General features: G+C 47.9%; 1 protein-coding gene across 3 annotated transcripts in view; it reads right to left on the reverse strand.

Annotated features, from left to right (window-relative positions):
• Positions 1-3,245: 3,245 nt before the first annotated feature.
• The window catches only part of LOC126571309 (uncharacterized), a 148,510-nt gene continuing 139,255 nt past the window's right edge, over positions 3,246-12,500 (reverse strand). For all 3 annotated transcript variants that reach the window (XM_050229696.1, XM_050229694.1, XM_050229695.1), the window contains exons 8-16: positions 6,902-7,142; positions 6,413-6,813; positions 6,158-6,336; positions 5,676-6,063; positions 5,524-5,588; positions 5,223-5,454; positions 4,914-5,041; positions 4,707-4,817; positions 3,246-4,632 (exon numbers count right to left, since the gene is read on the reverse strand). In XM_050229696.1, the coding sequence (XP_050085653.1) occupies positions 4,285-4,632; positions 4,707-4,817; positions 4,914-5,041; positions 5,223-5,454; positions 5,524-5,588; positions 5,676-6,063; positions 6,158-6,336; positions 6,413-6,813; positions 6,902-7,142 (2,093 nt within the window). In that variant the 3' untranslated portion in view covers positions 3,246-4,284. The remainder of the gene's footprint in view (positions 4,633-4,706; positions 4,818-4,913; positions 5,042-5,222; positions 5,455-5,523; positions 5,589-5,675; positions 6,064-6,157; positions 6,337-6,412; positions 6,814-6,901; positions 7,143-12,500) is intronic.

The raw sequence follows: 12,500 nt of genomic DNA on the forward strand, positions 1-12,500 counted from the left end.
CCAGCTCTCCATGTTTTGGGTTGCCATTTTGTGGTGTGTGAAATTGTGAATAGAATCATAATATATGTATATAATGTATAGTTCATACAGGTTGTTTTGTAAATGTATGTATGTATATATGTACACACAGAGTGATACGCAGGGCCGCTGAAGCGCTCGCTGAGCTTCCATCGCCGAGCGCTTCATTCGGCCATTCCCGCCTACAGTCATTATGATCTCAGGATGTGTGAGATTTATTGCTAACATCATTTCTATATTTTTTTTATTCCATTTACCACCTCTCCCTTATCGCTCCTCCTTTTTGCAGCTGTAGTTATTGTTTTGTGGGTTCATTTCTTACACCTAACATAACTCTCTTTCTCCCAAGCTCCCTCGCTCACTATCTCCATGGTGAGCTGAGAGTTTCCTTCAACCCTCCCTTTGGTTGACTTCACAGCTTCAGATAAAGTAACAGATCCAGTGTGCAGGTGTGATATACTGTGGACAGGACAGTACTGGTGTATGATACAACGGGGAACGAGCAATTCTTCGGGGGGGGGGGGGGGGGGGGACGTGAAGCCTTCCTATCACCCCTTGTTTCTACTGTAACCTATTTTGTCCTAAAGTTTAACATTTTTACTATTAGAAGGGAGTGCGGGGATGGGGAGAGGAGGAGAGGGGCTGGAACGAATTCCGCAGTGCCGCATCACTCGCTCACGTCACGTTTTACAAAGTTGTGCGAGTGGCGGATGTTTACAGAATGTTTACAGTTCCTACACCTCTTACACCAGCCAGCTTAATGCTATCTCGACCTCGGCACGGAGCCTGCTTTCAGTTATCAGTTGGTTATCAATTCGTGGGTGTCCCTATTGTTTATGTCCCTAGTGAGTGTTGTATGTGTAAGTGGGTGTAGTGTTAAATATCGTTTGTGTTACGCATTCACCCTTTTGCTGAGGGGCAATGAGCGAGCAAGTGAGTGAATGTGTTTCTTAATGTGTGTATGTTTGTTTGTGTGTATGTGTGCTTGTTGGTGCGAGCGTATGTGGTAGTGTATGTGGATGTTGATAAAACGTTGATTTGCTGTTTCGTTATGTAGTTGTTTTTTTTTTGTTTTGTTAAGGAAGACATTTCTTTTTTAATATACTTGCTATATGTTTGCTACTACTCGAGAGATCGTCATTTGAACAGTTCCCTCGTCCCTCGTACCAGGGCTGCGCATTGCGCATGCATTACTTTACTGCCCATCAATCCTAACACTCTCGCACACTCTCACTCACATACATCGCCATACACGCAGTCATACGAAAGCCCACAATATACTTACAAGCTAGATGGATATATCCTTTGCGATCGCAGTAAATGGCGAGCGATGGCGATTGCGAAGGATCGCAAGTGATATGGGATATGGGAGCAGGATTCGATCAGATCGAAGGTTGCAGAAATCGGCTCGCTTATGATTCTAGGGTAATTTATGCGGCAACATTACTAACCAACGTTGCTGCTCCCGCTACCTGCCTCTATTGTCACTACAGTTTACTTCACCTACAGCACAGAGACACGCACAATGACTTAACCGATGGCTAGCGGTCAGAAGCGTGTTGTGTACATTTTATCTGCTGCTAGTTTGTGTTGTTGTGTGGATGCGTGTGTGTCTGTGTTCGAACACCGGCACTACACCGGCGCTATGTGTTTCAGAACCTTCGTTCCGGGTGATTATTATTTGTTTTTTCGTTTGCACTTCTGTATCCGTTGTCTGTTTCCTTTCCTTTCCGGTATCTTATGCTGTGCAGCTACTTCTGCTTGTGGATCTTGCAATAAGCCCACAAAAGTGAACGTGCAGCAAACGGTTTTATTGTAGCATTGAGGGATCACATTAAAGAATAAAGAGAGATACTCTGACACATCAGAGACAAATACGAGAGAATGGCTACAGTCATCGTTCGTCAACAACGAACAACGCAGGTACGGCAAACAACACAAAACGAACTTTATTGTACTAAAAAATGCATGTAGCCAGGCCATGCGCCACGCCAAAAGCTTCACTTCAGGGCAGTTCAAACAGGATTCCCTGGTGACGGCTAGGGTGACCGACGGTATCGCTATCGTACTCGATCTTATTACGTGTGGAAACGAATGAAAAAAGGGGTACAAGAAGAAGGAGGAACAATGGAAACGTTTCTAGCCTTCCATTTGATGACACCTGGAGCGGACCACCGTGGACCACGCCAACGGTGTCCATCAAATCCATTTTAGTTCGGGTACTTCTTGGAAGCAGAGCATCAGAGCTGAGCACACTGTGTCCGATGCCGGTATGGCCGATCCCGTACCGTTCCGTGGAACGTGGAGTCTGCGGAGTAAATCCCTTGTCGAACATTCCGCGAATCGCAGCAGTCCGTTCTTATACTCGCTGGCATAGTAACGGCAGCATTGGCAACGGTGCACGTGTTCGTGGCACGGTAGCCAAAGTGTCTATGGTCTATGCAACGGAACGGTATGAATAATGGCCGTTATCAACGGATGTCCAATTCTCAAATTATCGATCCGTTCTGCTTGAAGTGATTTATTTCCCTCCGTCTCCTATTCTTCCTCCTTGTTCAACTCGTGGTAGTTCACGAACAAGAGCATAGAAGGCTGAAATGCTTCTGTTTTTTTGTTTTTGCGGGCATACTTTTTTTTTAATCTCTTTGGCGCCAGAACCATTGACGCCGTTTGATCCAACATTAGAACACGAAGTTCCGGGGCAATCACAGTGTTTTTTCACAGCGTAGACACAGAGCGTGGGAGTCGTGATGAGTCTGCTCGCGATGTACGCTGGGAGCAGAACCAGGAGCAGCTTTCACTATCGCTCATTCCGGTGGCATGCATTCTCCGTTCAAAGGGGGCGTTGCTGTTGTTGCTGCCAGTTGGGAGTCCAGCGAAAAGAAAAACGAGGATGAATTCGCCTGCATGCGCGTGTGGAATGGGTGTTTCATGTTTTCACATCCAACCACCGGACCATCAACATGGCCCTCTCCACGCTCGCGCTGTTCTGTTGCATTGAGCGTGGTCTTCTCAAGCCCTTTCAGCGAGCATGAAGCTGACGGCCGTTGTTTTGCAGACGGTTTTTGGTCCGCTACCGGGAACCAACGTACCACGCGAGCTCTACCACGAGTGGTATCACTTTTCAATGATAAGCTATGTTGTCGTTACGTTGATTGAGCTGCTGTTGCAGCAACATCTGACAGGAGATTCAGGAGTATATTTGAAACAAAATCCCGTAATGGGGGGGGGGGGGGGGGGGTTTGTGTAGCACACTGTGCTGGACAGTTAACGCCCGGTTGTGTAGTTGTCTGCTTTGAATGTAAAGTTTCACCAAATTAGCACTTACCTTCACCACGTGGTTCTGGTCTAACAGGTACAGCAAAGAGACATCGATGACGTTACACTATACCGAGCTTTCAGTCGACTAAATATGCTCATTGTAAGCATCAAGATAACCATTGGTGGCTTCCAGTTGAGCGTTGGAGTTTAAATGGAGCCTAAAACACACTTCCGTCTTCTCTTTCGCTAACTTATACTACATTGGACATGATCTAGCACCAGGTCTACAAAGCATTATGGCGTCATTAGATCATCAGTTAGCGACGGCATTCAATTGTGGTTCAATCTTTAAAATCAGCATTCGGTAAAACAATTGAACCGCAGAGAGATAGAGCGTGAGCCAGAGTATCAGTGTTTTTGGGGTGTTGAAAGCGAGAAGGAAATGTGGAAATAGATTTAGTGATCCCAGAGATAACTGTGATAAGTGAGCTCCCAGAACCGATAGCGAAGTGAAAACGGCGCAACAGCAACTAGGGTGTGTAGGTGTGTGTAGGTATATCCTGCTTATCAGTTATCAGTATTCTTCTCGTTAGCGTGGTGTTGTGATGATTAGCAAAGCATGCGATTAATTAGCACCATTCTAGTCGTCTGTAAGTGTGTGCTTGTGTGTTTGCATTACGGACAGCCAGCTCTATCCGGACTGCCCCATTCGCTTGTCCCTGGTAGCGGGGGTAGCGGGATAAAATCAACTTCACTAACAGTTCTTTCAACGTTTAAAACCAGTTCTCCGAGGTATGTTCTACTGTTTTGCACTAACATGACACACGACACGCACACATACACACGCACACTCACTACGATCACACAAGCCCACACATACACATTCAACAAACACGCTCGCACACATTCGGTTGATGAGCAGACGAGGAACGGAACCCCTGGTCACCTCAGTGGAGCTCAGTACGATGGTGGCCGATCGGATGCGGCCGATGGTGTTGTCCAACGTCACGTGGTGGAGGAGGAGGACAGCGAGCGGTGCTGGTAACCGCTCACTCGGGGGTGGTCACCCGTTCTAGATGACCCTCGCCAACCCGGATACGGGTGAGAGCAGCAGCAGCACCACCACCATCGAACGAACGGGTTGCCGAACAGGGTGCCGAACAGGGTGAGCAGCACGGTCACGATGCTGACCGCCACCGTCGGTGTCGTATACCGGGATGCGTGACTCATCTGCGGCCAAACGATTTGCACTTCGGCCATCTTGAAGATACTGAGCAGGCGGTGCGCGGACAGCTCCACGTACTGCGTATTGATCTGATGGCTGATCGTCTCGAGGATCCGGGTACACTGATCCTGCGGGGGCGAGATTGATAGCAAGAACGAGTGAGAAAGGGTAGCGGAGGTAAGGGAATGGGATCATTCGTTACCTTCTCCATCTTTAGCAGCTGCATCGAGGTGAGCTTCGGATCCATCGGCAACCGTATCGAAAGGATGATGTTCTCTTCGGTAATGTTGAACAGTGTTATTGTACAAAGTGTCTGTAAGCGATGAAAGACGAAAAAGAGAAGGTAAAGAGGGTGTTAAAGTGAGAACCCGTGCAGCTCAAGTTCCGCGGACTCACTCCTGACACTTACCGAGTTGTCTATATGCTGCAGGACGTACTGCTGAAGGGCACGTACGGCATCCTGTACTCCTAGGTTAGTGTGCGGTCTTAACAGTGCTTCATCGGTCGAACTATATCCTAGTAAAAGAAAGATGCCACCTGCAACAAAAAAATCCCGGAAACAGTTACTGCCACGTCATCGTGAGAGGTTCAGCATGAGCTCTTCCAGATGCCAGTAGCCAGCCAATGGTAACTATGATTCTGTTCCAAAATCATTCCATTCGATTCCAGTGGATTGCTAGGATCGGAATGCATCAGATGGTGGAGGCCTTCTGCTTACCGGGCAACAAGTACTCCCCGGGAGGTGGCCTCATACAGATGAAACGCCCGGAGTAGCACAAACAGCGGCCCCGGAACGCCTGGTAGGCCGGTGCTGCGTGGCTGTAGTATGCCAGGGCCGTACGGCAGGGTGCCAGTGGTACGCAGAGTGCGTGACAGGTCAGTGCCAACGATTCACCGCCACCACCACAGGTGCACAGCTCGCTACACTCGGCATCATCCAGAATGTACAACTGCGAAGGACAGGGGAATGGATGAACAAATTAATAAACAGACCAGACACGATGGTTCCCGTCACCTACCCGACGACTTTTGCCCTCGGCAATCAGTTGATCAGGTTGCTGCGATCTCTGCACGACACAATAACCTGTACCGGGGATTCGAGAGAAAAGAAAAAAGGCGCCATTAATGTCCGCCGTAGTATTTAGCACCGAGAAAAGTTATCGATGCTTACGTATCGGAGCCAGTGTGGTCGTCGGTTCGGTGGTCGTGGTCGTAGTCGTCGTCGGTGGAAGTGTTTCCATCTCCGCCACTTCGGTGCTCACGACACGCAGTACCTGTTCGTCCGGACGCTGATGGATCTTGTTCTCAAACTGTCCCCTCCGGCCATCATCCACACCGGTACCACCATTACCACCACCATCATCGTCATCATCATCATCATCGTCATGGTCACCACCACCGCCAATGCCATTCGGCTTCGGTAGATGACGATGGCCATGGTCCAGGTCCGATCGTTCGATCAGCTCGTTCTGTTTGTGCAGCAACGTCTCTGGACGGGTGTCAGGTGTCTCGACGTAGTTGGTTTCGATCGTCTGGATCTCCGTCGGTTTCGGTCGATACTGCGTGCGAGGGGAGAAAAAAAGGAATGGAAAAGCATTTCCAGTCAATCATGATTTGTGGCGTGGCGCATGTTTGTAAGAGGTTCATCCATACCACTTGTGGCTTGGGTTTCGTTGGTGGTGGCGTTGGCGGTGGAGTCCAGCGTGTTGTTCTCGCGGTGGTGCTGGTAGTTCTGAGCGTGGTCGTGCTGGTTGTTGTCGCCATTGTGGTCGTCGTCGTCAGCAGGCCAAGCTCCGCCAGTCGCTTCAGGTGGAAATCCTTCTGCGATTCAACTGGAACGCAAGACGGGTGAACGTGTTGTAGCTTGGAGATCGAACGGACGCACCGAAGGTACGATCGGTCACTTACCGACGCACGGGTTGAGCCAGAGGAGCCGCTGCCAGCCGAGACAGTCGTAGAGCTGCTGCATGTCCGAACCCTGGCAGGCGCAGGTCGTCCTTAGCGGGGTGCCCAGAATGCCAAGCATAGCCTGCCTGCAAGCGCTCGTCTTTCCGGCACACTTCTTGGTCACACTGTCCACCGCGCAGGACTGTTCGAACACCTCGAGCCGGTCCCGGCAGTCTTCGTCCTCGCGGCACAGCTCGGCCACCGCGTGGCACGCCGGCGGCGCATTGTACGTCACACCGTTGCCGCCCGCAGGAGAAGAAGACTGCTGCTGCTGGCTGAGGCTCTCCGGGGGCCGCTGGGCGCACACCGGGTGCAGCTTCTCTTGAGCAATCATGCAGCTGTCGTGCCGGTTCGGCGTTTTCCTGGGATGATCAATGAGAAGAAGGAGTTTGAGGGGTTGGTGGTTAGAGGAAGGGTGGGTCTCTGCTTGCTGTTCCACCGCGCTACTACCTGCACAGACAGAATGCAATGTCGAGGCTGAGATCGTCGGCGGTGCTCTTGTAGAAGCTCTGCAGTGAGTCCATGCAGGCATTCCGGTGGCACCGGTGCTGGTCGCAGTGCATCAGGACCGTCTTCAGGGCCAGCGAGCACACCTGATCGGCCCGGCACGAGTCCAGCGCCAGGTGGCAGGTACTTTGGAAGTGAATAAAACTCATTTCCGCCTCCTTCTCCTCGATGTCATCGGATCCGACTGTGTGTGTTTTTTGTTTTTAGCCAGGAATATACAAGGAACAATAAACGGTGGCATATGAGATGAGTGTTGTTGGAAAATGACTATATCCCTTGGCTTATCACGGCTCGACCCGTGAGTGGTTTCCTATAGAGAGCGGGAGGAGCTGGGAATCAAATGTAATCATCTGCATCACTCAGATTGTTCTAGGGTTTGTCAGTTTCGTTGTACACCGTGTCATAGTCTTGTAGAGAGCGTCACAAAGTGCTGGTGTCTAGTGTTTTTTGGGGAAATGTTTAATCGAACCCAAATTGCCAAACCTCGATCACCAGGTCGAGGCGAGATCGAGGCGGTTGAAGTAACGTTGAGGTTAGGAGGAAGAAGAATGTAACAAACACGAATGAGATTACGCAATAGAACACAGAACAAGAGTCGATGAGTTTGATAAGAAGTTTGTTGAAAAAGTGAATTGAATTGAAAATGGAAATAGAACAAGAGTAAGAAAAAGAGAGTGAATAGGAGAGTCGAAGAGAGCGACAGAGAGACAGAATGAGCACGCACGAGAGAGATAGAATAACAAACGAGGGAAATGGAATGGGTAGAAGAGCAAAACTGCTTAACGATGAATATGTGAATATGAGAGGACACCAGAGATAAACAGAGGTGACTGCGGAATCTCACGATTCGAGTGTCCGGATTGCGTAGGATCGTGGGAGTGGAACTGACCTGATTCGGTAGACGATTATGATGAGTGTATCACGGGGCGATAGAGAAATGGAAAGTTTAAAACGAAAGCTCCCGAACCCACCTCCCACCACCAAAACCCCTGCCCTGTGACAAAATCACGCCCAACCTTTCGTTACTTGAACTCGTTCACACAACGCAGTGAAACAAGTAACACCCTCTACGAACGTGTAGAACGTGAGCTATCTAGTCTTGCAAGGCAAACAAACAATCAACTGGAACACGGAACCGAACAGGAACAGCGAGGAACAGCTGTAAGGTGAGGTTGTACGGTTAATTGTTAAAAGAAACACAACAGAAAAACAGAAAGAACAAACAACATAACAAGAAGAACAAGAAGTAAACAAGCGAAATGCTGAAGAAAGTACTAGTCTAGGCATAGAAGCGTCTCTAAATAGTGCAGAATGAGCGGTAGTTGAATGATGAAGCGCATGTTATGAAATGATCTCCCTTTTGCGAGGGGATGATAGTTGTTGAATTCGGTTTTTTGATTCACTAACCACCACCAGCGGCAGCAGCATCAGCAGCAGCAGCAGCAGCAGCAGCAGCAGCAGCAGCAGCGACGGTAGCAGTGGCGGCGGCCGTGGCGTCGATGGTAGTGGCAGCGGTGGCAGCAACGGGGTCAAGATTTTCTGGTTTTTTATGTGTTTTTGGCTTTATAGTGTGTTGCGATGTGTATTCATTAACATTTGCAACCATACACGCGCGCGACTGAAAGGATCGCCGTCGCAAGGGGGCTCATTTCGGTTCGAAGCATACTGGGATGCCGTGCTTTGCAATCCGTCCCTTGGAAGGAGCAAAGCAAAGATGGCGCTGCGTCCTTCAGACCGTCACATCCCACCATTCAAAGCTTAAGAAGCGGAGCGTCTCCTATCGACCTTCCGACAGCCTGATGCCTTCAGAGCAAATCGCATTAATTACTATCTTTTCGCATCGTATCGCGAGCCACTCCAAGAGCCAAGAGATTGCAGCATCGCTGAACGGCGCGAGAGGAGCTCGCTCTTCAAGGTGCAAGGTGCTGCTTTCTCGGCTTTCGCGCTTTCCTCCGAGGATGAGGCCGCGTTGAAGTGGAAAATATATTAATAAATAAAACATAAATCTAAATTTTCACTGCAAATCGCATGACGCTTGGAGGAGTGGATGGAGACGACCATAGGAGAGAAAGAAAAAGAGCGAGAGAGCGACAGAGACAGGGCCATGGATCCGTGAGAGACGAACCTGACGGTTGCGGCGGTGGCCTGACAAGCTTCGTCCGTCCTAGCAAACTTCGAACGGACACACCAGCTGACGTTTCCGGTCCGTACGGACGGACGACGGATAATGATAATTCACGGAGCAGCAGCACCAGCAGCTCGAAGCAAGGGCGCGCTGCTCGCTTGCTGCTTTCTTGCGCACGGATTCCCGGACCTAAGACGAGCATCTTGAAGTGTGTTTATGTGCGCCTGTGTCTGTGCATGTGCCCGTGTGTCTGTGTTTTCATGAGTGTGCGAATCTTCAGGTCAAGAATTGAGGGAACTTTTTTAATGAAGGGAATGAAAAATGGAGAAACAGCGTCGGCGAAAAACTGTCGTGGAAATGGCTCGTAGAAGCGCTTGCTTCTTGGGGCAGATTAGAACGCTGACGTGGCCGACAAAGTGCTTGCTAATGGCATAACTGCACGACGATATACGACGACCAGCGTACACTGCGCCGATGGTGAATATGGTGAAGCGAAGAGGAGAGGTGTGTTCGGATGGAGTCGACGGAAACGTTGGGTGACAGTTTTAATGAGGAGAAAATTAAAAACTCAATAAATAAATTTGCATTTCAATCCACTGGGCTCCAATCTGTTCCCATAGCATAGTCCTGGCGCCAGTTTGCTGCCGCTGCTATGCTGTGACCGTTCCCTTATGGCAGCTTGCTGTGGACACTTGTTCATGTTCCGTCCGGTATGTCCGGAAAAGGAGCTGGCTCGGGCATAATTGAACGGGAAGGTGGCAAAAACATCGTTTACCAGTGCGTACCAGTTCGCTGCTGTGCTTACCACCGTGACGTTTTGATTTGCCAATCCACTGGCCTGAAGAAGATTGTTTTTTTATGGTCTTTGAGTTGTTTTTGCATTCATGCTGAACGTTTCATAGCGTTACAATCATGTCACGTAGAGAGTGCTTATCTTTCAAAACGAAATCAGTATTGTTTTAAAAGGTATAGGATGCATCCATTTTGATTCCGGCATGGTTGCTGTTGAACACATCGTTTGATTTTTGAGCATTGATCTTCCAATAAATAGCCTATCAGTTGCGTTCTATTACAAATGAACTAAAAGCTCGCTCATCTGATACTTTCATCGTGGGAAGATATTGGCCAATAAGGAGAGGGAAGATATTGGCCAATAATCAGAGGTACTCAGGAGCAGTAGTGGCAGTGAGCTTCATTACTGAAGCATAATGCTTATGTATCTTAGACAACTACATTTGTAGGAAATGAGCTGCATCTATCTATCTTGAATTCTGATCTTAAAAGAATGCGTGAATAATTAAACTCAACATCTAGCTGCAAATTAAGCAGCTTTTCAAAGCCTTTAAGGGAGGACTTCGATAAATAATTTTTTTGTGACACATATTTTTAACATTTTTTTCTGAATGTTGATCCTTTCAAGAGTATTGTGTAAAATGTTTGGGCCAATCGAAGACACGTCTGACAAAGTTTTAGATTTTTGAAAAACCGCGATTCATACAAGGCTTCGTGCAGCATGCTACTTTGAAGCGCGTTTCCCAAAACCAACGTTTTTAAAGTCGGTGTCCATCGTACCGTAAAAATTACTGAGCCGATCGATTTAAAATTTTTAACACATAATCTGCACACTTTTTGCCAGGTAACCCCGTCGAGAGATCATTACAATTGTTTATATTTTTTTAAAAACAATTCTGTAAAGCTTGTTTTTTTGCAGCATCGCAAAAAGCATCACTTTTTCAACTTCAAAAATCTGCCAAAAACCGAACATTTGGAATATCAACAAAAACTCTCCGGGGCTACCAAGATAAACTTATATTCTTTTTAACAAATATCAATTTGTATATTTCTAATGACCCGTCATGTCGCTACGATGGGCACCGTATAAAGTACCGTTTCAACGAAATGCCTACCAAAATTTGGTGCCATGGATTAATTTTTCAATAAATGTTGCTCAAAACAATACCAAATATTCTTCAAAAGTTGTAATATAATATGCCATTTACTTGAAAAAATAAAATTGATTGGTTACGTCATAAAAAATCGTCAAAAATGGGCCTTTTTTGGCCCGAAAATACCCTCCTCCTCCTTAAAAACAAGCGAATTCATAAGGACGATTAAAGATTAAAAAAGCACTTACATATCTGATCTTTAAACGCCCTTATTGTTTGAAATGCGTTATAACAAAGATGCTTTCAATCAACTACTGCTTCACGCGTAACTACTGCTTCGTTTCCCGATTGAACAGGGATTTAACAATAGCGCTCTCTCGTGGAAAACGGTTTGATTTTCTATGGTTGACTTGCTTACCGATTCTCAGAGTCCTGTCACGCCCAAAAAGTATTTCATATTCATGTTTCATTTAAACCCCCATTATGCCTGGGTGCTGGTGGTGGTGTGTGCCTGCCGAAAGCAGCAGAAACAACCAGCTCCGGCTGGCTTCAGCCTTTTTTGTTTCAAAAGCAGCTAGCTGGCTAGCAATCGATACAAGTGAAGGAAATAAAATTCTCGTAAATCATGAGCACATACAGCCGTGTACAGGCCTGGCCCTGGTGCGAGCAAAAGGCGGTCACCAAAACGGCGGTGGCCGTCTTTTACTCCGACGTAATAAAAACATTACCGGAAGGCAAATTTTCTTCCCCGAACCACGGGGAAATTGTACCATATCCGTCCGAAAGGGGGTCCCAGATTTACAGCACCGAGCAGCAGCAGCAGCGGCCGGGTTTCTACTGTGTGACGTGTTGGCTTGCTATGCTAGTTCCAGCACCACGAGGCACACGGAAACCGGAAGTCAATATGGCCCCAACTTTGGTCTCCGGTGACGACCATAGGCGACTGGGAATGCACGATACGGTGCGCCCGAGCAACAGCAGCAACAAAAAGGTAGTTAGAGCCCGGACACACTTGAAAGCCGAAACATTCGGGCGGAATGTCGTCAGCGGGGAGCCACCAGTCGAGAGCATGTAACAAGCGCGATGGTCGGTGGTCGGCTCGGGCTATTTTGTTGTGCAATGAGTAGTTTACGATATCGTTGAAATGCCATGCGGTTTAAACCGATTCTGGAACGGGGTAGGGAGAAAAAAGGACTCGCTTCTAAACCATCGAGGTCAAATAAAGCATTTTTTCCTCCAGGTCCAACACAGGACGGTGGAAAACATAAAATAAATCTGACCAGGCCCAAGAGAGAAGAGAACAACTATCCGGAACGCGGAATTCGCTGTCAAAGTCTACAATAAGATGTCCAGATGTCGCTCAACAAATCGTCGTTTTCAGTCTTAAAGACCTGCCGAAAGACGTAAAAACAAACCAAGTTCTTTGGTCTAGCGATGCTTTGTCACCACGGAAGCGGCTACTCTAGCCGGAGCAGACTGGTAATAAATATATGCCAGCACTCTGCTAGGACCTATTCCATGGAGCGGAACT

This window comes from Anopheles aquasalis, chromosome 2 (assembly GCF_943734665.1).
Source record: "Anopheles aquasalis chromosome 2, idAnoAquaMG_Q_19, whole genome shotgun sequence".
Classification (NCBI taxonomy): domain Eukaryota; kingdom Metazoa; phylum Arthropoda; class Insecta; order Diptera; family Culicidae; genus Anopheles; species Anopheles aquasalis.